Here is a 22,766-nt window from a genome sequence, read left to right on the forward strand (position 1 = left end):
TTTTTTTTATTTGTTTTACATACTGTCCACAGTTTCTCTTCCTGTTCCCTCCTCCACCTCCCTTATACCCCTGCCCCATCCACTCCTCCTCTGTTTCCATTCAGAAAGGAGCAGGCCTCCAATGGAAGTCAACAAAGCCTGGCTCATCAAGTTCAGGCAAGACCAAGCTCCTCCCTCTGCATCAAGGTTGGGCCAGGCAACATGACATGGGGAATGTGTCCCCAAAAGCCAGCTCAAATGCCAAGGACAGATCGTGATCCTTTTACTAGGAGGCCTACCAACAGACCAAGCTACACAACTGTCACACACACGCAGAGGCCCAGTTTGGTCCCATGCAGGTTCCCTAGCTGTCAGTCCAGAATCCTCCAACTCCCTCCAGCTTGTCAGCTGTATCTGTAAGTTTTCCTGTCATGATCTTGTGTCCCCCCCCCCCCCACACATACAATCCTTCCCCTCTCTCTTTAACTGGACTCCCAGAGCTCAGCCCAATGTTTGGGCTGAGGCTGTCTCCATCTGCTTCCATCAGTTACTGGATGAAATCTCTCTGGTGACAATTAGGGTAGTCACAAATCTGATTACAGGTGAAGGCCAGTTCAGGCTCCCTTTCCACTATTGCTAGGAGGCTTAGCTGGGGTCATTCTTGTGGGTTCCTGAAAGTTTTCATGGCATCAGGTTTCTCCCTAACCCCAAAATGCCTCCCATCGAGATATTTCTTTCATTACTCTCTCCCTCTATCCCCAACCAGCCCAATCTGATCCCTCATGTTCCCATACCTCCATCCCCCACCCCTACCCCAGTTTCCCCAGGAGAGCTCTTCGATTTCCCTTCCCAGGGAAATCCATGCATCCCTCTTCGGTCCTTCTTCTTATCTAGCTTCTCTGTGATTGTAGATTGCAGTCTGGTTATCCTTTACTTTACAGATAATATCCACTTATGAGCGAGTACATACCATGTCTGTCTTTATGGATCTGGGTTAACCTCACTCAGGATGATATTTTCTAGTTCTACCCTTTTGCCTGCAGATTTCATGATGTCATTGTTTTTGTTTGTTTTGTTTTGTTTTACTGCTGAGTAATGCTCCATTGTGTAGATAGATGTATCACATTTTTTTAAGTTCATTTTTCAGTTGAGGGGCATCTAGGTTGTTTCTAGGTTCTGGCTATTATGAATAATGTTGTGTCCTTGTGGTATGATTGAGCATCTTTGGGTATATGCCCAAGATTGGTATAGCTGGGCCTCGAAGTAGGTTGATTTCAATTTTCTGAGAAACTGCCATACTGATTTCCAAAGTGGCTGTGCAAGTTTGCACTGCCACCAGCAGTGGAGGAGTGTTCCCCTGACTCCACATCCTCTCAGCATAGGCTGTCATTAGTGTTTTTGATTTTTAGGTTAGTCCTCTCCTTGCAAGAATCAAGCATATTATTCATTTTCTGAGATCTCAATGTAAAGTTTAGTTAGCTAAATGTTTTTCGTTCGATGCAATAATCTTCACACAAGGCATGAAAAATATGAGAACAAAGCTATTAATAACTAATGGTGTTGGAGAGTAGTTCAGAGCTGTGATTGGTGGGTACCAGGCTCTTTCTTTTGGGTCACCAACCAGCTCCCAAATCATGACACAGAGACTTACTAGTTTTGAATGCTCATCCTAGCTTAGGTTCAGTTCTTGCTGGCTCTTTTAACTTAAATTAACCTGTTTCTCTTTACCTTTTGCCTGAGGGCTTTCTACTTTTCTTTCCTTCTGTATATTTTACTTTCACCACTTCTCCATGGCTTCCTGGCCTCTTTCTCTTTCCTTCTCTCTTCTTCTTCTCTCTTCCCTGTCTAGATACCTCCTCCTATTTATTCTCTCTGCATGACAACCCCACCAATCCTTTCTCCTGCCTATCTATTGACCATTCAGCTCTTTATTAGACCAATCAGGTACCTTAGGAAGTCAAGGTGAAACAACAACACAATTTTACATTGTTAAACAAATACAGCACAAATAAATGTAACACAATTTTACATGTTAACAAAGGCAGCAGAAACAAATGTTACATGCATTTACCCAGTTAAATTAATATTCCATAGCATAAACAAATGCAACACATCTTTACACAATATATTCCACAGTGTAAACAAATGTAAAACACCTTTGCACAATTTAAGTAATATCCCACAACACAACTACAATAAGATGACCTTTTACTGGAAGCTTGCTGGGCATAAGAATTCTATAGGACCAACCTCATCTCAACCGCCCAATAGTGTTCTTCTACAGGATGGCTTGGCTGATTTGTATCTTGCATTTCTCTGCAAACTTTAGAATCAGCTTGATACCTACTGAGGATTCATTTGAGACTCTGCTGGAGGTTACTTTTGAGATATTGCCATGTTAGCAATGTGGTCTTCCAGTCCATGAACTTGCTGTGTCTTCCTGCCAATTTTTATTTTAACTTCCTTCAATAGCATCCTGTAGTCTTTAGAGTATTCATTAGTGTAGCATTTCCTTTGTTAAGTTTACCATTGTAAATGGAATCATTTTATTGATTTCATTTTTTTGGGTCATTCCGGTGCATAGTGCAATTAACTTTTATTGAAATTAGTTTTCAGACATTTCTTTTTCTGTAGTAATTGTCAATTGCTGAAATGACCAATGGCAACATAATTAAAAAAATTAGTGTTTGCTAATATTTACTTGGTTCCAGGAACCAGCTGGGTGCTAACATGGAGATCATGTAATTCAACCCACCCATTTTATTATAGTCATGAAGAAACAAGTTCAAAACACTGAAAAACTTGCCCAAATTATGCCAGCTGTAAAAATCTTGCATGTGGATGTAGTATTCGTTCATCCTCTTCCATAATTGCAACTGAGCTGTAGAGTAACTGGTCAGCTGGACTACTGCTTTTTATTGGATGGTACCAGAGGGTAAACACTGCATCCCAGATGTGGTGAACTCACAAAACGAAGTTTTATAGGACTTTTGTCCAGATACCTTGACAAACTAATGTTTTTTAAAATTTATTTTCGCTTTACATGTGTGAGTATTTATCCTGCATGTATGTTTGTGTACCACATGCTTGTAGAGCCCAAAGAGGCACCAAGAAGGAGTTGAATCTCTTGTCACTGGAGTTGCAGATGGTTGTGAGCTCCCTTGTGGATTCCTGGAATCAAACCCAGGTCCTCTGGCAAAGCAGTCAGTAATCTTAACCATTGAGCCATCGTCTCAGTCCCCCAACTAACTTTTTTTTTCAATTCCTAGAATTTGAATTAGGCAGAACTGGGTTTGAACTATTAAAAAAAAAACATTCTTGGATCACTAAAGATGATTAATTCTTAGTGTCATATCCGATTAATTAATTAAAAATATTTATTCAGTACCAGGAACTGTCATAGATGCTAAAGATCCAACAGATGATAAGAATACAATAAAAGATTTCTTGTGGTAATTAGGTGGAATGGGAGCGCAGGCATGGCTGGCCCGTGGTAACACGACTTCCCCTCACCTTACCCCATGACAGTCAGGTGTGACCGCGGACTTTTCCAATTCCCACCTCATCCACGGTACCACAACATCACTAGCAGGGAGCCTCTGCCATCACAGTCACTTACTTCCCCTTTCAAACGCTAACCAGGGACTTCCCACAGATGCATGAAGAATGTCTGATGTCCATCCCACCCCAGCTAATATCACATACTAAATCCTCCCTCTCTGCTCGGTTTCAAGACCCTCACTGCGACCCTGCCTTTCTTCAGGGCAGATCTTCCTTTTTTCCCTCTAAACCAGCTTGTCAGAGACTGCCCACTCCTGCTGCTGCCAACTTCTGTCTGTGCCCCCCTCCTTACACACTTTTTCAATACCTTCATCAACTCAAACTTTCTTAGCGACATCTGCTGGAAACAAGTGACCACCCTTCTCTCTATATTCCTATTGGTCGGAGGAAAGCCTGCCTGTACGGGGGTTTCCAAAAAATGTTTTTCACTCTGAAAAGGCGTCAGTGCAGAAAATGCTGGACTACTTTCCCAAATAGGAACTGGCTAGCCAGAACCGAAACCATGAGATGAAGTCTGGGTTTGAGTGCCGGCCGTGGTGGCCGCCTCTGAGAAAAAAAGGAAAAGGCCCAGGATGCGGTGTGGGGGGGGGGGGTGCGGGGGGGGATGGGAGCGGAGAAGGAAGGAAGGACCGACTTTAGAGGCTTATCTTTCTCTATTCTTCGAGTTATATTATCTAGTACAGTTATGAGAATATCGGCCACTCAGTAAATCCAAGCTCTCTGCTCCACCTGTCACTGGGTAGGCAGCCTTACAGCTTTCTTTCCTCAGAGGAATACCCGAGGCAGGCTACTAACGTAGAAGTGAGTTGCTCAGTCATAGTCGTGGAGACACAGACAGGGCAGCTACGTGGGCTCATTCTGGCCAGATGCACGCACTGCTGTGGATTGCATCGGTGCAGATGTGAGCTAGGAAAGCAGAAGTGAGGCAGACACCGAGACAGAGAGAGACCACCCGGCAGTATTCCTTGTGTAACAGCCTCTCAGAAGAACCAAGGTCTTACCAAAGCGGCAGGTGACTACCTCCTATGTCCCCAACAAAGGCTCCAACTAACTCTCATGTCTTTACTTTCTTGTTTGTCTCTAGACAGGGTCTCATTCTGTAGCCCAGGCTGTCCTAGAACTCACTATACAGCCCCAGCTGGCCTGGAACACACGACAAGCCTCCTGTCTCAACCTCCCAAGTGCAGGGGTTACAGGTGTGAGCCACCACACCTGGCTTGTCTTTACTTCTTAAGGGTCCACAGTGTGTTTTGACACCACCCTCCTGGGGAGGCTTCAGTTTGATAGATGCCTTAGGGGATTCCCACACATCCCAGCTGCAGCACCAACCCTGGCTTCTGATGTTTACAACTGCTCATCTAAGTTCAGCATCTTCCTAAGGAAGAGACCATTCTAAGGATGTTCACATGAAAGGCTCCTGTGCAGCCTCCTTATCCCAAACCATCTGCAGTCTGGGTCTCTCCCCACCTCCAACCAAGGCTTCTCAGTCCCCTCCCCCAGGCCTATTCTTGCTCAGGTAGGTGGCTCAGGCCTGAGCCAAGTCACACCCTACTCTCTGCTTCAGGCCTCACTATGCAAATGAGCTCCTTCAAGTGTTCCATGTGCTATGGTCTGTGAATACGCTCATTCTATTCTATTCTATTCTATTCTATTCTACTCTACTCTACTCTACTCTACTCTACTCTACCCTACCCTACCCTACCCTACCCTACCCTACCCTACCCTATTCTATTCTATTCTATTCTACTCTACCCTACCCTACCCTATTTATTTTGATGGGTAGAAGTGTTTGCCTGCAGGTATGTATGTGTACCACAGAGTACCTGGTACCCTCAGAATTCAAAATAGGACATCAGATCCCCTGGAAGTAGATGGTTACAGATGGTTGTGAGCCAACATGTGGGTGCTGGGAATTGAACCTGGGTCCTCTGCAAGAGCAGCCAGTGCTCTTAACTACCTGCTCATTTCCCCATATCTCTCTACTTACTATTCTTAAATGTTAGTTTAAAATGTTATAATTTGTATTTTCATTGTAATTTATAAATATCTATAGTTTTAAAGATTTTATTTTTATTTATGTGTGTGTTTGCATGCATGCATGAGAGAGAGGGAGAGAGAGTGTGTGTGTGTTCTCCTGGAGCTGTAGTTACAGGCAGTTAAGTGAGTACTGGCAACTGAACTATGCTGTCTGCAAGAACAGCAAGCACTCTTAACCACTAAGCCACCTCTCCAGCCCATTAGTGTCTATACTCATGTGTAACATATGATTTACGTAGGATACACCATGAACATAGCAGTTCTTCTAAAGGAAAGCATTTGATTGGGGCTTGCTTACAGTTTCAGAGGTTTAGTCTATTAACATCATGGTAGGAAGAATGGTGGTATGCAGGCAGACATGGTAGCTGAGAATTCTACTTCTGGATCCCAAGGCAGCAGCAGCAAGAGAGAGAGAGAGAGAGAGAGAGAGAGAGAGAGAGAGAGAGAGAGAGAGAGAGAGAGAGAGAGAGAGAGAGACTGTGCCTGGCTTGAGCTTTTGAAACCCCAAAGCCCACCCCAGTGCCACACTTCTTCCATCAAGGACACATCTGCTCCAACAAGGCCACGCCCCGCTCCCTCTCAATTAGCACCACTCCCTAATGACCAAGTATTCAGATGTATGAGCCTATGGGGGTATCCCTATTCAAGCCACAACACTTAATTATGATTTATATATTTGAAACAATCGATAGCTACTGCTTTTGAGCCAGGTCTCTTTGTACAAGGAACACAGGGCCTCAGGCTGCTGGTTGTATCCAGGAAGCAGGCAGGAGCCAGAGTGCCTGGCTGGGAGGTGGGCCAGGCCATGACCCTCAATGGACTACGCTCTGTGTCCCTCCTCCTTTAGTTAGACGCACAACCTCCTGAAACATCATCTGGGGACCAAGTCTTCAAGCACATGAGCCTGGGGGCGACAACTGGAGAGCAGAGTGGACAGGAAGAGCCTTGCTGCCCTTCTGTGATACTTGTGCTGGCTTTAGGTCTGCATGGGTCTATGGACAGTGGGACAACAATGAACAAATTGTGCATTAATTTCTTCTATTCACAAGTTCTGTTTCACTACGTAATGTTAAAACTTCACATTTCTGATCACTTCTCAGTAATTCAGTATTTAATAAGTTTTCCTGGAGGAACAGGCTGTCTTAGTGTGCTCAGCGTTTGGTGGTCCGTGGCAAACGGTGTGATCCACTCTCTTCTGTGCTGCAGTGAGATCAGAGGGTATCTGGTTCCCTAACTCAGACTCTGGTAGAAAGTAGATGATTCGTTCGGTGAGAACCCCAAGTTTGAGCATGAGCCAGAGCTGAGGCTTCAGGTCTTTCAGGGACCCAGCTGCTTGGGAACCAACAAGACTCCAGCAAGTTTGCTGTTTATTTACGTTAATGTTTCTTCCCACATTGCATTGCCCAGCAAACACTTTTCTCACACATTCAAGTCCTAATTCTTCAACTGAAGGAAATTCTCAGCCTTAACAAACAGATCAACGGCCGTGGCCTGGGAGCAGGGATAAGGGTCGAGTGCTTGCCCAGCATGTGTGAGGCTCCAAGTCCAGTCCCCTACAGGAAACAGTGCTGTCAAGTTTCCCCCAAGATTCACAGAAGACCTTCTGGCCTCAAGTGTCTGCTGGAGACAGCTGACGCTGCCTCACCTTTCATCCCCATTGGTGGAGGGGGGTAATCTGAGCAGGGAGGGGACTTCCAGTAAGATCTTCTCTGGTCGGTGTGACAGTTTAGACATGAGAGTATGTGAGAGAGAGAAAGAACATAGTTTCCCTTCTATAAGACTCAGTTGCCCCCACATTAGTGCTTAAACTGCCTCTGTTTGGGTTTCCTGGAGTTTCCTTACTTCCTCTCCTCCCCTCATTCTCCACCCTTGGGAAAAGCCTGGCCCAGCTCCTGCTTGTTCTGGGCTCCTGACAAGAGCTCCCCTCCATCCACCACGAGAACCACCAACACCTTGACACCTGTCAATGCCACTGCTGAGGTGACTTCTTTGTCTGGATAGACTTTGGTGACCTTGGCTAAGGGAGCCACCTTGACTGACTCACTCCACCTTGCCATGCATCTGTGACCCATGTGCAGAGTATAACACCTGCCTCCCAGGGAAACCACAGAAAATGTGATGCTTGTCTATCGTGAACATTGTGGAGGGCTTTAAAAAATACTGGTTTATTTTACTAGGACAAATTTAACCTATTTTATTTACTGTGATAAAATGTATATTTCTGTATTTAACTTGGTAAGTATTTAGTATTTGTTTATTGTGTGTGTGTGCGCACACACACGCACACATACAACACAATGATGAACAGGAAAAAAAAAGCTACCTTGATTGTCTTTTTTGTTTGTCAGAACATGGTGACTCAGGGGCTTCTAGATCCAATTAATTTCTGATTACTCCATGATGTCAGCAGGTGTGTTCTGGGATCACTGAGATATGACGTAGAGGATGACATTGTGATGGCAGGGGCTTACTCTCCCCTAACCTTATTCTATAAAATATTTAAGCTGATTTTATTTAGGCAAAATGTCATTAATGTGAATAACTACTATTAATTTCTTGTCAGTTAAAATATTATTAGTCATCTGGTGTGGTCTATCAGTAAAGTAAATACTAAAATACTTCATTTAATTTTAAGAAAACAACCTCCTGGAGGTTCGGCTTACAGAATGGACTGGAATGAGGTGGTCTACAGGCTTATTAATGTCTCCGTGTGTGTGTGTGTGTGTGTGTGTGTGTGTGTGTGTGTGTGTGTGTGTGTGTGTGTATTTTCAGGTATGTATGTATATCTATGTGTATGTGCATGTATGTGAGAGCATGAGTGTGCATGTATAGATGTGTGTGTACATGTAGATGTGTGAACAACTGTGTGTGTATGTAAACGTATGAATATGTGTGAGGGGACATGTGGAAGCCAGAGGTCAGACTCTGTTGTCGTTTCTCGGTGCTACTAACCTCATTCTTTTGAGACAGGGTCTATCACAGAGACCTAGAGCTTTTAGGCTGGCAGGCCACTGAGCCCTGGGACCCACATGTCTCAGCCATTCCAATGCTGGGAACAAAGGACACTATGCCTGTCTTTTATGTGGATGCTGGGTACCCCCACTCAGGCCCTCATGCTTGTATGACATGCACCTTTCCAACTGAGCCATTTCTGGCCACAGGTTGGCCAGTTTCTACAGTGTCCACACCACATGGAATTACTGGGGAGTGAGGCGTGTGTGCGTGTGCACACACACACACACACAGAATATATGTAAAAATGTAAAGCCTTAACAATCTTCCCACCTTTTAGAACAAGTCTGTGATCTCAGCTAGTCCACAGGTTAAGGCAGGAAGGTCACAAGTTCAAGGCTAACCTGGGTAACTAATGAATCCTGCATCAAAGTAAAGAGAGGTCTGGGCTGTAGCTCTGTGGCAGGCACTTGCCCAGCATGCGTGAGGTCATAAGTCCAACCCCAGTGTGATCTGCCCAGTGTGAGCTCTGAACTCTAAGACAGCCAATGCTTTGCCATGCTGGGGTGATGGGAGTCCTTGGGAGACCTAAATGCAAAGGAAACTGGTACTCTTCCCTGTGCCATCTCTTCCCTGTGCAATATTAATTTTCACAGCTGTGAGAATTCCAGATCCCTCCCTGAGCGTCCACAGCAGCTCTGCATCTGATCTCAGTGTGCTGTGCTGAAGGATATAAAGCCAGGTAAACTGAGTCAAAGACATCAGGAAGAGGAGCCCGCCTCCAGCTGATGCCTGCAGAGATGAACACATCACCCAGGGTGGCACACCAGGTCAGAGGTCTGCTTCAGTCTGGATCCAGCTCTGCCACATACTCTACACTTCCCAGACTCTTGCTCTCAGGACTTCAACCTGGCAGGGCCCACCCTCTTCCCCCAGGATGCCCAGCCTCTGCTTTGAATGTTTCCCTTGAGGACTGGGCTGTGGATGACCACAGGGACCCTCAACTGAGCTTCTGGAGTCAGCAATAGTTCCAGGGCTGGGCTGGAAACACCACCCTCCTCCCTGGGTCAGGACTGCACCGTCCACCGTCCAATCAAGAGCTGGCATTCTGCCACATCATCAGTTACCAGGGGAAGCTGCTCCTGGAGATGTCCACAGCACCACAGCCCACTCCAGCTCTAGAAAATGTGAGTGACAGTGGCGACTTCACCTGAAGTGGACACACTTGCATCACCTTTGACATCTTCATCATTAAGCTGAGGGGCAGTAAGTGCCAGGTTAAGGCACCTGGCTCATAGTCACCTTCAGTCACCTCCTTTGCTCCCACAAGCTTCAAGCACAGTTGTCCCAATGGCCCTGTGGAGGAAGTGAACACTCCCCCGTGCTCAGAGCTGGCTGAGCACTGTGTTGATGAATGTATGACAGGCCATGGCAGAGCTGGCTCAGCACTGTGGCCTGATTAATGTCTCAGCTGCAACTGGATCAAGCTTTAAAAACACTAAATAAAAAAATCTTTTGAAAAGGTATACATGTATACTTTTTTATACAGTATTTAGTCTTTGAAAAAGTTGTACATGTGTAGTATTTTGATAGTACTATCTCCTTCCAGCTTGCCCTAGGATCTTCCCACATATCTCCCTCCCAACTTCATTTCCTCTAAAAAAAAAAAAAAAAAAAAAAAAAAAAGAGTCCACTAAGTCCAGTAAGTGCTGTCCACATGCACACAGATGTGGGACCCATCAACAGGGGACAAGAACTACCAACCAACAGCCACTCTGCCCCCACAAAACAACTCTCCTTTTGTTCACTTGGTCCTTGGTTTGTTTGTTACTTTGAGACAGACTCTTACAGTGTAGACCAGTCTGCCTCTAACTCACAGAGACCCAGCTGCCTCTGCTTCCCAAGTGCTGGGGTTGGAGACTTGGGTCACTAGGCCAGGCCCAGTGTCATTTTAATGAAGAGAATTGGAATTGCAAGTTTCAGAAGGGGACCTTCATACTAAATCCCTAACCAGTAACTGATGATGCTGTTCTACTCTGCTGCTGATTGGCTCCTCACACTGACTTTACCCAATCAACACCAGAGCAGTGACTGCCCTGGCTCTTACTAACTATCCTGTCAATGGGTAAAGAGGGGAGACAGTTTCTACTGTGTGAGTTTGTCTGCTCCTCCTATTCAGGTCTCTCCTCTCCTCCACCATGATTCGACTGTGGCTCCCCAGAGGCTCTCGTGTAGCAACTGTGATCCTGACCCTGATGGTGCTGAGCCCTCCTGTGGCTTTGGTCAGGGACCCTCGACGTAAGTGTATACCTCAAGGGCTGAGCAGCTGGGGGCAGGAAAAGAACTGATATTTTCTGTGACGACCCACATTCTCACATGAAATCTAAACTATTTCCCCAAATAGGAGCCTGGATGTTTGTGTTCTTTTAGATGTGTGTAAGAGGCCCCTGATATCAGCCATTGCCTTTTAGTTTCTTCCAGTAACATCTCCAGCCTTGTGTCATACTCTCTCAGGGCCTGGAGAGGATTGATAAATCATGATGTTGTATTAACCCTTTATACAGGGATATTATCTTCATTGTGATGAGCTTTGTGGGACAAAGAGGTTTCTGTGTAAAAAAAAGGAACTTCATGTGTGTATTCTGTTTTGCAGATATGTTTCTGTTATTTTAAGCAACCAAAAAAAAAAAAAAAGGCCAATATTCAAGTTTCTAAAAGATTTCTCTGGGAGAATCACAGGGTCATGGGAACAGGAGGGAGTCCCAGGAATGATCATCCTCTGTAGGCTGTGAGATGCTGCCTGGGCACCTGGCAGGCTGAGCCCAGGGCTCTGTCTCTCTCTCTCCCTGACTTCAGTGTCTATGCAGGCTGTTCCCCTGGTGACTCTGTTGGGTGGTGGGTGGGTCAGTGCCCTTTCTCCCTGGATCACACAGCAGCTAAGGCAGCCGTAGGGAGAACGGGCCCTGTGAGCTGTTTCTAAGTGTGTGAGGCCTCTTCTGAGAACCTGAGGTGGGTTAGAGCCCATCTGCTGTTTTTGACTTGATCTATTTCTATTTTATTTTTCCTACATGGAAAAGGCCTGACTTCTCTTTGCATTGTGATCCACTTCTAGCTTCAAGGTCCATATCTACACCACACACAGGGAAATCATAGTCTGGGGTCTGCATATGGGATATAGAAAACAGGGTTATTAACACCGCTAAAACCGTGACCCACAAATGCTGGGACTGTGGACAAGCCATGTGACCCCTCTGTGCTTTAAGGGATGTAAAATGGAGGAGAAGATGCTTTTCATAGAGCTGTTTAGGGATTGGCAGGGATGGCGTGCAGAGCATGAGGCATGCTGCCAGTTTCCTCTCTGTAACTGTTATCTCACTCAAGAAAGGACACAGAGGCTTCCAGACTGCCTCCCACCTCTTTGTTATACTCCACAGACCAGGCTCCTGTCCTTGCATCATCGTCCCTCACACAAACTATTCTTTTTCATTAATTAATTTAATGTGTGAGTGCTCAATCTACATTCCACCTTTCTGCCAGAAGAGGGCGTCAGATCTCACTACAGATGGATGTGTTTTCTGGGACTTGAACTCAGGTCCTCTGGAAGAATCCCCAGTGCTCTTAACCACTGAGCATCTCTAGCTCACTCACATAAACTATTCTTATGGCTTCTGAAACTGCTGCTTTCCCTCCATTTTCTCTTTTTATATAAATCAAACTCATTCTCCTCACTGTTATCATTTAGGTCTCAAGTCACGGAGGTCAGTAATTCTGTCTTGGAGACTCCCAGCTCACTTTCTCTCTCTCTTCCTCCCTCTCTCTCCTCTCTTCCTCTTCCTCTCTCCCTCCCTCTCTCTCTACTTTTCTCTCCCTCTCCCCCCCCCCAAGTCATGGGCAGTAATGACTGCCACAGATCTTTTCCCACAAAAGGCACTGAACTTCAACTCTGCATTTGGTGAGATGATGATGTCCGGTGCTCTAATGTATTTGGGTGACTGTTAACAGACATCTTGTACATTTTCTGAGTTAGATTAAGTATGAAAATGAAAAAGTACACATCTGATGTGTCCCCATCTCTATCCGTGGAAGCCCAGAAGGTCACATGACTGACTGACACCCTCACCTGTCCCTGGGGTCACACTTGGCGTCTGATCTTGTTTGTGAATTCTCTGGATCTGAAATTTAGACAAGAGACTGTGGGTCAGTGTTGGCATCATGGTTTTTATTTTCAGAAACTTCTCCAGTAGTTTCCAGAGGCTCCTGTCAACCCCCAGGCTTGTGACTGGGGGTGGGGGGAGGGCTCCTCAGACTCCAGAGCCTCATCTCTCAGCTGCGCCCTCCCTCCCTCAGGCCCTGTGCACTGTTGCTCCTGAGGCTCCCACCTCAGTACCTGCAGGAGGGTTACCTGGGCAGAGCTTCTCTGTCCCCTCCTGTCACTCAAGTCTCCCTGTTAATGGAGCTCCAGGCCTCTCTCCTATTTGTTCCTCACTGGCAATTTTAATCTCCAAAGTCTTGGGGGGGGGTTCTGTTTTTTGTTTTTTTCTCTTTGGATTCCCTGGGCAGCACAGGCTTGCAGCTCGCACAGGTCAGAGCTGAGGGAGATTTCAGTGTTCTACCTGGTGTGTTTAGAAGGAGCTTGAGCATGAGGGGTGGAGGGGCGGTGTCTTCCGAGCTGTTGAGGTGAGTGCTGATTTCCAGCTCCAGGTGGGGCAGTTGTGGGGTCAGAGATGACACCCTGCTGCCCCTCTGCCTCTAGAATAATGATTTGGGGGGTGAGGTGACTTGAGTCTGGCACCAACACCAGTTCCTGCTGGATGGTCTGTTCTCTAGTTTATACCCACGCTTGCTTGACCAAGAGTGTGTGACAGGGAAAGCCCACCGGGGCCTAGCCCTGCACAAGGAACCACAGGCACCTGAGGAATGCTGGGGGTGGGAGGAGCACCCCAATTGGTCAGCCCTAAAAGCAGACATGCAGTAGCATCACAGGGACTGAGAAGGGTGTGTTGGGTATTTAGGAATGTATGCACATAAGCACATAACAGTTAATGACAAAGACAGCAAGGAGGGATGTGCAGGAGGGTTCATGGGGAGGAAAGAAGCAAGAGATGGAATTATATTACAATCTCAGAACTGGAAGATCCCCACTGGAAGATACACACCACGCTTAAGGGCAGGCCCAGCAGTAGACTTTCCAACACAAAGTGATCTCAATGGTGTTCTTGGAGTTGTGTTGTCTGTTTGCTTTGTGCCTTACAGATCTTTTCTCATATATTATGGTTTTAGACTTTGTGGGTTTTTTTTTTAATTTAGAAATTTAATTTACTAAAATGAAAACTGCTGTCCATTTCAAAACCTAGAATTGCTGCTTAGAATCACCTGTATGCCTATTTTCTCATAATTTTTTTGTCAATACATGTTACTTTAAATTTTTTTCTTATTTTACATATCGATCCCAGTTGCTCTCTCTCCCTCCCTCCCATACCCCCTCCCACCCCATTCAGATTTTGTGTCTTTATGTGACAGGGTTTCTCTGTGTAGCTCTGTAGACCAGGCTGGCCCCAAACTCACAGAGATCTGCCTGCCTCTGCCTTCCGAGTGCTGGGGTTACAGGTGTTTTGTCCTATCCGATTTCCCCTCCTCTCTTAGTTGTCTGTTTTCTAGAGGGAGAGGGAAAGAAAAGGTGTGGATTTGGGTAGGTGGAGAGATGGGGAAGATCTGTGGGGAGCGAGGGAGGGGAAACTGATCAGAATATACTATATGAAAAAGTCCATTTTTTAAGTGTCATAATACAGTGGGAGATAAAATGGCCAATTAACCTGTGCATCCTCTCGGGAGGTGGAGGTCGTAGATGAGGCTTGAAGGAAGTGTGGGCGCCTCCTCTCACGTTACACCTAGATGAGGTTACTCAGTGTGGCATGTTTGATCACCGGAGGCCGCCTTTTTCTGAAGAGAGGAGGAAGCGTTGGGGGGGGGGACTGGGAGGACAAGAGGGGGGGAAAGTGAGGAGGCAGGAAGGGAGGCAGGGAGAAAGAAGAGTGGAGCCAGGTGGCGGGTCACGCCTCAGGAGAGGCAGGGGATCATTAAGTTCGAGGTCGGCCGGTGTACAGAGTGAGTTCCAGAGAGCTGGGGGGGGGGGGGCGAAGGCCAGAGCGATAGAGAGCGCGAGAGCCAGAGCGAGTGGGCGAGAGACACACAGAGAGAGACAGAGACACACAGAGAGATACAGAGAGACACGGAGAGACAGAGAGAGGGAGGGAGGGAGGGGAGGAGGGAGGGAGGGACGCAGTATGAATGTCCTGCCTGGCCTAGGGTTTGGAGATTTCCCAAGTTCCTTGTTTACACCCTTGCCGACTGTCTGTCCTGCGGGCCGCGCTGTGTGTCCTTCTGCCCCGTGGGTACTGACGTCAGAGGAGTCAAAGCTTGTTTCCGGTCATTTGGGGGAAGCTGAAGATAATTCCCGTCTCCACAGCGCGGTTCTTGGAACAGGTTAAAGCCGAGTGTCATTTCTACAACGGGACGCAGCGCATGCGGTTTCTGGCCAGAGATATCTACAACCGGGAGGAGCACGTGCGCTTCGACAGCGACGTGGGCGAGTTCCTCGCGGTGACCGAGCTGGGGCGGCCGGACGCTGAGTACTGGAACAGCCAGAAGGAGTTCATGGAGCAGACGCGGGCCGCGGTGGAGACGGTGTGCAGACACAACTACGGGGTTTTCGACAGCTTCCTTGTGCAGCGGAGAGGTGAGGTGTGAGGGTGGGGAGTGGGACCGCCGCGTCTGTGTGTGTGTGTGTGTGTGTGTGTGTGTGTGTGTGTGTGTGTGTGTGTGAGGGAACAGTAGGAGGGTGCGTGCCTGTTTGCTTGGTGCCTGCAGGAGCCCGTCTGTAGTGCCCCCGCTACGATCTCTTCCACAAATGGGGCGAAAGCCTAGAGATTGAAATAGAGAGACAAGACAGCGGGCCATTCGTTCAATGGCAATGTCAGAACGAATGCCGTTTATTAAGGGGATTGAACCGGCTTAAATACTGATTTACAGCACAGTGGAAAATTACAGGATTTTCCGGTTTAGCTCCTCCCACGAGGTGTGTGTTGTCAAAACGAGAAGACTACCAACAACAGGTTTGTGGCAAGGAGTTCCAGCCAACAGCTTTAGGCTTGCGCAAGGTGCCTCGGGTGCCTCGGGGGTCCATGCAGGGGCCTACACCCGGCCAGGATGCCAGGTCAACTGCAGCTGCTGCCACAGATGGGTGTAAGCACCCTGGGCACAGAACTCCTGGCCTCACCCGCAGCCGCAGCACTGTTAACAGCTCACTTCTCCGCCCCTGAGAAAAACGCTAAGTCTGTCCAGGACATGGACGTGGGTGGGAACTGTATCTTTGAATCGGGGGTTTAGGAGCACCGGAGTGGACATATGCACCCCACATTGTGGGCTTCCAGCAAGAGTCACACAAAGAGGGAGACCAGCCCGAGTGTGGGTGCAGCACCCACGGGCAGGGCAGGCAGGGGGTAGTCATGGTGTCAGCCACATACTGCGTTTGTCTCCCAGGTGAGTCCACAAAATCATTCTGAGAAATTTATCTTTCTCTTCTCCACGAGAGACTCGTGGGGTGACTGCGGGTGTCGGATGGGGTGAACTCAGGAGCGATTTGTGTAGCGTGAAGGACTGAGAGTCTTTCCAGCAGGGGGTCTCAGTGAGATTACTAGAAAACTGCAGGTCACAGCGGGGGACAGAAACTTCACAATGGGTTGATGATTGTCTGGAAACTTTGCTTCTTTGTTAGCCAGAGGCTTTGAACAAACCCCTGAGTGAGGGGCCTCTCTTCACAAGCCCTGTGTTTCCTGGATTTTCCTTCCTGCCTCAGGTGAAAGGGTGTGCAGTGCTGGCAAAAGCAGCCCACTGGCAATGAAGACTCAGACTAAGTTGAGTGGGGAGAATTGGTGGTGGTGGGGGCATGACCTGTGACAGGAAGATTCCAAAAAGAACTGCACCTGCTCCAGGACTGGGGATTCACTGGGCCTTCAGTGATGTGGGGAGGTTGGAATGTTGCAGATCTATGACCGAATTACACTTAATCTTGGCCTATCATTAGTCCACTTAATAGCCACTCTTTGCCCTCTGTCTCTGACTTGACATTGGGGACCACTGAGTGAAACCTTTTGGGCTCCTATAGGTCTAAATTCCACTGTTGTCTGATTCCTTATTCACATATTTTTACTTTTCTGGATTTTCCACACTGGGCCTTTAACTCATCATTTCCTTATTTAACGTTAGCATTGCTATGTGGATATAGCTGACTGTGTTTACTGGTTCCATGTTCTTTCTCGGTGTCACTCGGTGATGGTGTGTGTCTCACATGTCCTCCTTACATCTGCTGTCCTCTCTGGTGTGGAGAGGCTGTGTGGTTCCAGGACCCCAGGGTGGCCTGACATCCAGACGCTCAAGCCCCTTTCATGAAATGAGCCAGCGCTGAACCTGTATACCTGCTCCTGAATGTATCAAAGCCATGTCTAGGTTACTCAGGCTATCTCCTGGTTCCCAAAGGCCTAAGTTTGGGGTCCTGAGTGACAGGGTTTGGTGACCTGCCCACACCCAGAATGAGAAGAAAGGGACAGAAACTGGTGGAGACAGGAAGACAGCTGTGTCCCTCCACTGTTACAAATTACAGCAGCAGACAACCTGGAGATGTGGAGATGGCAGGCTGGGGGCTCAGGTGCAGCCAGGAGTGTTGAGAATCTGGCGTTGTGTGTGCTCTAGTCAGGGTTACTGAGGCAAACTGGGCAGGGAGGGATTATTGAGCTTATACTTCTTTATCACTGCTCATAATCAAAGGAAGTCAGGACAGGAACCTGAAGCAGGAGCTGAGGCGGAGACCATGGAGGGTGCTGTTTACTGGCTTTCTCCATGGCTTGCTCAGCCTGCTTTCTAAAATAACCCTGGACCACCTGCCCACAATGGGCTGGACACTGACCCATCAACCACTAATTTAAAAATGCTCTACAGGTTTGCATTCAGTCCAGTCTTATGGTGTCATTTGTAAAATTAATGTTTTGTATTCTAATGAGACTTTAACAGTGCTGACTTGATATATAATACTGGCTAGGAAAGGTTGTGACGTTTAAAACTCCAAACACCACTTCCAGAAAACAAGGTGGTGATGGGGGTTTCTTCATGAAGCTTGAGAAGACTGTACAGAGATGAACTGAAAATAAGAAAAGAAAAAGAAGGCTTTTTAAAACTAATTTTAAGGGAGGGAGATTGACAATGATAAATCAAATGAATGTCTGCTACACTGTCGTCTAGACAAAAACAGTAAGAAAAAATAGCTCTTCTTCTTTGGTTCAAATAGAATTCTCCTCCAGTACCACTTTCTAAAGCTTGTCCTCTGCTCTGCATGGGTCAGGATGCAGACAGCAACACAGCCCACAATTCCTGCAGCTCACACTGATAGGCCCCTGCTGAGGTGCCTGTGAATCCCTGTGTAACAGACATTAAGAGAACATTGACCTAAGATGTGGCAAAGTTGATTTATATAGAGTTTGGCAGAAACAGATGAGAAAAGAATTCTCAGTAAGTCTTTGTGCCTGACACACAAAACCATCACCATCTATAGACAAGAGACAGAATCTAGGGACACAACCTGTGTAATTTAGCTGTTGGGGAAATGATCCCAGCTGGGAGATTAGCCTTTCTGTCACTGCCAGGAGTCACTCCAGCTGGTGACTCCTCTTGGGAGTGGAGCTGACAGCTAAAGTGTGTAAGCAACTCTAAGTCCTGGGAAAACAATGTTAGAATCTTTCAGTCTGGGTGGACAAAGGCAGACAGGCAGCCAAGCTGAGAGGACAGCTCTGCCCTCATTGTTGTTCTTTTGATGCACAGCTAATGCCTAAGAAACACAAACACGAGACTCAGCGCCCAAGTGGAGTTTATTGAGAGAGGGGAGAGAAAGAGGGGGTAGCTGGTGGCAAACCGAAAGCAGGAGAGAGAGAGAGAGAGAGAGAGAGAGAGAGAGAGAGAGAGAGAGAGAGAGAGGCAGAGAGAGAGAAGCACTTGGCGCGCTTGCTTTAAAAGAGGCTTGCTTGCGCATGGGTAACTGAGTCCTCTGGCCGCCAGGTAAAGCCAGGTAAGGCTGAGGCTGACGTAGGGATGACACGGCCAAGAGCATCCCGCCCATCGTGGGGGCGAGGGTCAGCTGGCTGCTAGTTCCTAACATTCCCACCTCTTATTGTTATTAAAAAGGTGGGGGTTGGGCGTGGCAGGTTAGGGAACAAGGACGTTGAGTTCTAGAGACTGCTTCCTGCTGAATTGGGGGCGTAGATAGTCTTTGGGGGACCTGAGAAGGTTGGGGTGCTGCCACGTCCTGGTAGATGGTTGTTTCATCATTGTTCTGACAGTATGGGGCTCTGGCGTTTCTTTGAGACCTGGCAAGATGTTACTGTAAGACCCTCAGAATGAGGAGTCTTCCAGGTTCGGTCGATACCCCAAGAACTCAATGTCCAGTCCAGTTACTGCAAAACGCAAGAGGCTTTAATGAACAGGAAACATTTGCGCATACGGGCTCCTCCAGCACGCAGGCTAGGGAGAAGCCCCCTCCCTTGGGCCCAGGTGTTTTTAAAGGCAAACCCACAAGCTTAGGGAGGGGGTGGGACCCTTTGTCCATTGAGTACGCGACCCTTGAAGGCCGGATGGTCTGCTATTAGGGTCAGCAGACCTTAGGGCCTCAGGTGTGCTAATTAATCTTGTCTGGGCAAACCAGAGTTACAGCTATCTCTTGACCCTATTTACCACCTGTTGACTCACAGGAAAGGAGGGGCAGTGTGAATTCTTCTTATCTCAGGGCCCTGTGAGAGGAAGCTAGCAAATTCCAAGGAACAGATATTGGTTTCTAGGTTAGTCCATCATTAACATTACTTTTTAGGTCTTTCAGTTAGCAGAACAGAGGACAAGGTTAGGTTTTTTTCTCTTAGGTCTTAGTACTTAATGGGAGAAGTGTGAGGTGGGGGAGGGACTCCCAAGGGGGTCCCGGGACAAGGGAAGGAAGTCCCGAGGCCAGGAAAAAGGTGATTTATTTGGAGTGAATCTGACCTGTAAATAGATCCAATTCAGCTCCCTGGAACTTAAAAGAATCCTTTGAGTTTGTGAAAACATAAATATTGAGACACATTAGCAGCATACTCATGTTAGAGAAGATTTGGTTGAAAGAATTAACACAACTGGCAGTTTTTTAGCACAATGAAAAGCATCTTAATTGTAAGTTATAGTTTACAGTTATGATCATATAATGGCATAGTATGGTGTTTAATACTGTTAAAACTTTATTGATTAATGGTAAGACTATAAACAGTAGCAACCTTAAAATACCCATTTTTGAAATCTGTTTTGAAACAATTGGAGCCTTTGTTGCTGCTTTAAGCTGACAAAGCTACCAGTTGTCAAAAGCATCAGAGTTCTTGAGAAGGACAAAATTTTACCTGAATGATTAGAGAGTAACAGAGACTTACTAGCTGGCAGCATGGACAGCCACCCCAGGTCCTCCACAGTTGTTGAAGTCAGAGGCTTTAAAGACATCTGCCTTCTGCTGATGGCACAAGACCTGTGGATTATGAGCTTTTGGAAGACTTACCTACCGTTGGCCCAAGCAATGTGGAGAAAGTCGATTCCACTGCCCTCTTGTCCACGGTCTTTAGAGCCCTTTGCAGCAGTTGAGACGAAAGGCAGGATTGCTCAGTGGCTAGCGTTGCCACTTTTGTGGATGGAGCTTCTATCAGTGTCCATCAGTCTTCTTGGAGGAAATGGGTGGTGCCAGCAGCTGGCCTGTCTCTCTGTTATAAAAGCTTTTTAATGAAACATTTTAAATGCCATATTCTCTAGATCTCTGAGCATTTGAGGACTGTCTGACTGTTTAGCATACCTTAGTATACAAAAATATGTCTTTAGTTACTTGCCTTAAGCACACAGGTGGCTAGGTAAGGCTTTGTCCCTGTAATTAATTAATCTGTTTGGAAAACTGGATCCAAGCTGAGAGGCTGTGGAGGGATGTTTTACTCAGAGCCCTGCAGCCTGACTGTAACTGGTTTTAACTTAGTAGGTTAGACTTATACCTGTAGAGGGCAAAGAGGTAGAGAAAAACTCCCTTTGATAATAGAGGCTTAACCTTTATAAACAGCTTACAGGAAAGACTGGGTAGCATAAATATTTTGTTAGCTTGAAATAGACATGTATAACCTTAAATGTTTACCACCATTAAAAGGCACATAACAATTTAGAAGTATTTGAGACTTAGTACAGTTGAATTTAAGTTGTATGAAGTTAGCTTACATTTACATAAATTTAAATTAAATGTACAGATATATTAAACAGGACTGGGTAAAATTGAGAAGGCTAGAATGTGAAGCTATGTATGACATGGTGAAAAAGAAATTAGAGACAAAGAATAAAGCAAATAAAAGAATAAAAGCAAAAGGTAAATGAATTACAGATTCTGTTGACGGCAGAAGCTGGCTAGACTACCTCTGCCTAGGTGGCTGGTATAGCAGAGGGAAGAACCATGGCGGGGGGGGGGAGGCTAGGCCACGTGGTCAAGATGGTGGCTGCCATAAACATATCCCCAACAACTGGCAGAAATCATAAAGTTTTGAGATAAAATTTTGTCTTGAGGAGATGCTTCCTCAGCCCAGACTACTGCTCTGAGACAGGCTGCAGCTGTAGGCAGGAGAGTTTTAACGTGGCGGGAAGAGAACAGAAATAAGTTTAGGGTAAGAGATTATTTAGCAGAGAGATAGAAAAAACTCCTTCCATCTACCTGTTCGCTGGCAGTAATTTGAAAGATCCAGTAAAATATCAGGATCTAGAGAGCCGTTACACGGCCAATATGAATTATTTTCTAGGGGATATCTAGGCCACTTTTCAGTACAAAGGTACTGGGTGCCTTAACAAGTGGCATTTACCAGGCATCCCAGTGGAGTGGTGAGGGATATTTCCTTGGTCGGTTTACTCCCAATGGGTAGAGCAGAAAGTGACCATGCAGTCTTGGAACTCGTCAGCTCAAGAGTGTGGCCACACAGTAATTGAGAATGGCAGAGCGTTATTCGAAGCTCATCAGCCCGAATACATTGCCAGGGCCAACAGCGGCCAGAAGGACTCAGCAGTCCGAGAACAGAGCAGATATACCGCCCTGGGCGGTATGTCTTCCACCCATAAGGAATGTACCCGACCTTAAGGAAATGGGTTAAAATTTAAAAGGGTACCTTACCTAATTGAAGTCGATGTGGGGTGGTATCGATGTGGGGTGGTATTTCCAGCGAACGGGGGGGGGGGGTGGAGGCAGACCGCTGGAATCGGAAACAGGATCCCTAGGAAACAAGATCCCGAGTGTCTCTGGCTGGCCGCCCACCAGCAGACGGCCACCAGTGACCCTCAAGGAGAGCCTGCCTGGGGTTCGGCACCAATGTTGTTCTTTTGCTGCAGCTAATGCCTAAGAAACACAAACACGAGACCCAGCGCCCACGTGGAGTTTATTGAGAGAGGGGAGAGAAAGAGGGGGTAGCTGGTGGCAAACCGAAAGCAGGAGAGAGGGAACAGAGAGGGACCAGAGAGAGAGCAGAGAGAGGCAGAGAGAGGAAACAGAGAAACCAGAGAGAGAGCAAAGAGAGGGCAGAGAGAGAGACCAGAGAGAGCAAAGGGAGAGAAGCACTTGGCACACTTGCTTTAAAAGAGGCTTGCACATGGGTAACTGAGTCCTCTGGCAGCCAGGTAAAGCTGACATAGAGATGAAAAGGCCATGAGCGTCCCGCCCATCGGTGGGGCTGGAGTCAGCTGGCTGCTAGTTCCTAACACTCTTGACTTATTCTCACCTCCCTTTCTCCTCTAGCTGAGCCCCAGGTGAGTGTGTACCCGACAAAGACTCGGCCCCTGGAGCACCACAACCTCCTGGTCTGCTCTGTGAGTGGCTTCTACCCGGGGAACATTGTAGTCAGATGGTTCCGGAATGACCAGGAGGAGAAGGCTGGGGTCGTGTCCACGGGCCTGATCCGGAATGGAGACTGGACCTTCCAGACCCTGGTGATGTTGGAGATGGTTCCTCAGAGTGGAGAGGTGTACACCTGCCAGGTGGAGCATCCCAGCCTGACCAACCCTGTCACAGTGGAGTGGAGTGAGTGGGAAGCCCTGACCCTGGGAGTCCCTGCCCACCAGGGATGGGTGTGGCTTGCCTCTGCCTGTCAATTTTTTCTGACCCTGTGAATCCC

At 47.1% G+C, this 22,766-nt stretch overlaps 1 protein-coding gene across 2 annotated transcripts in view; it reads left to right on the forward strand.

Moving 5' to 3' along the window:
- The first annotated feature begins 10,667 nt into the window (after positions 1-10,667).
- The window catches only part of LOC127224284 (H-2 class II histocompatibility antigen, I-E beta chain), a 41,779-nt gene continuing 29,680 nt past the window's right edge, over positions 10,668-22,766 (forward strand). For both annotated transcript variants that reach the window (XM_051187254.1, XM_051187253.1), the window contains exons 1-3: positions 10,668-10,827; positions 14,996-15,265; positions 22,391-22,672. In XM_051187254.1, coding sequence (XP_051043211.1) covers positions 10,728-10,827; positions 14,996-15,265; positions 22,391-22,672 — 652 coding nt within the window. In that variant the 5' untranslated portion in view covers positions 10,668-10,727. The remainder of the gene's footprint in view (positions 10,828-14,995; positions 15,266-22,390; positions 22,673-22,766) is intronic.

The sequence above is a fragment of the Phodopus roborovskii genome, unplaced genomic scaffold (assembly GCF_943737965.1).
Source record: "Phodopus roborovskii unplaced genomic scaffold, PHOROB, whole genome shotgun sequence".
Lineage (NCBI taxonomy): Eukaryota > Metazoa > Chordata > Mammalia > Rodentia > Cricetidae > Phodopus > Phodopus roborovskii.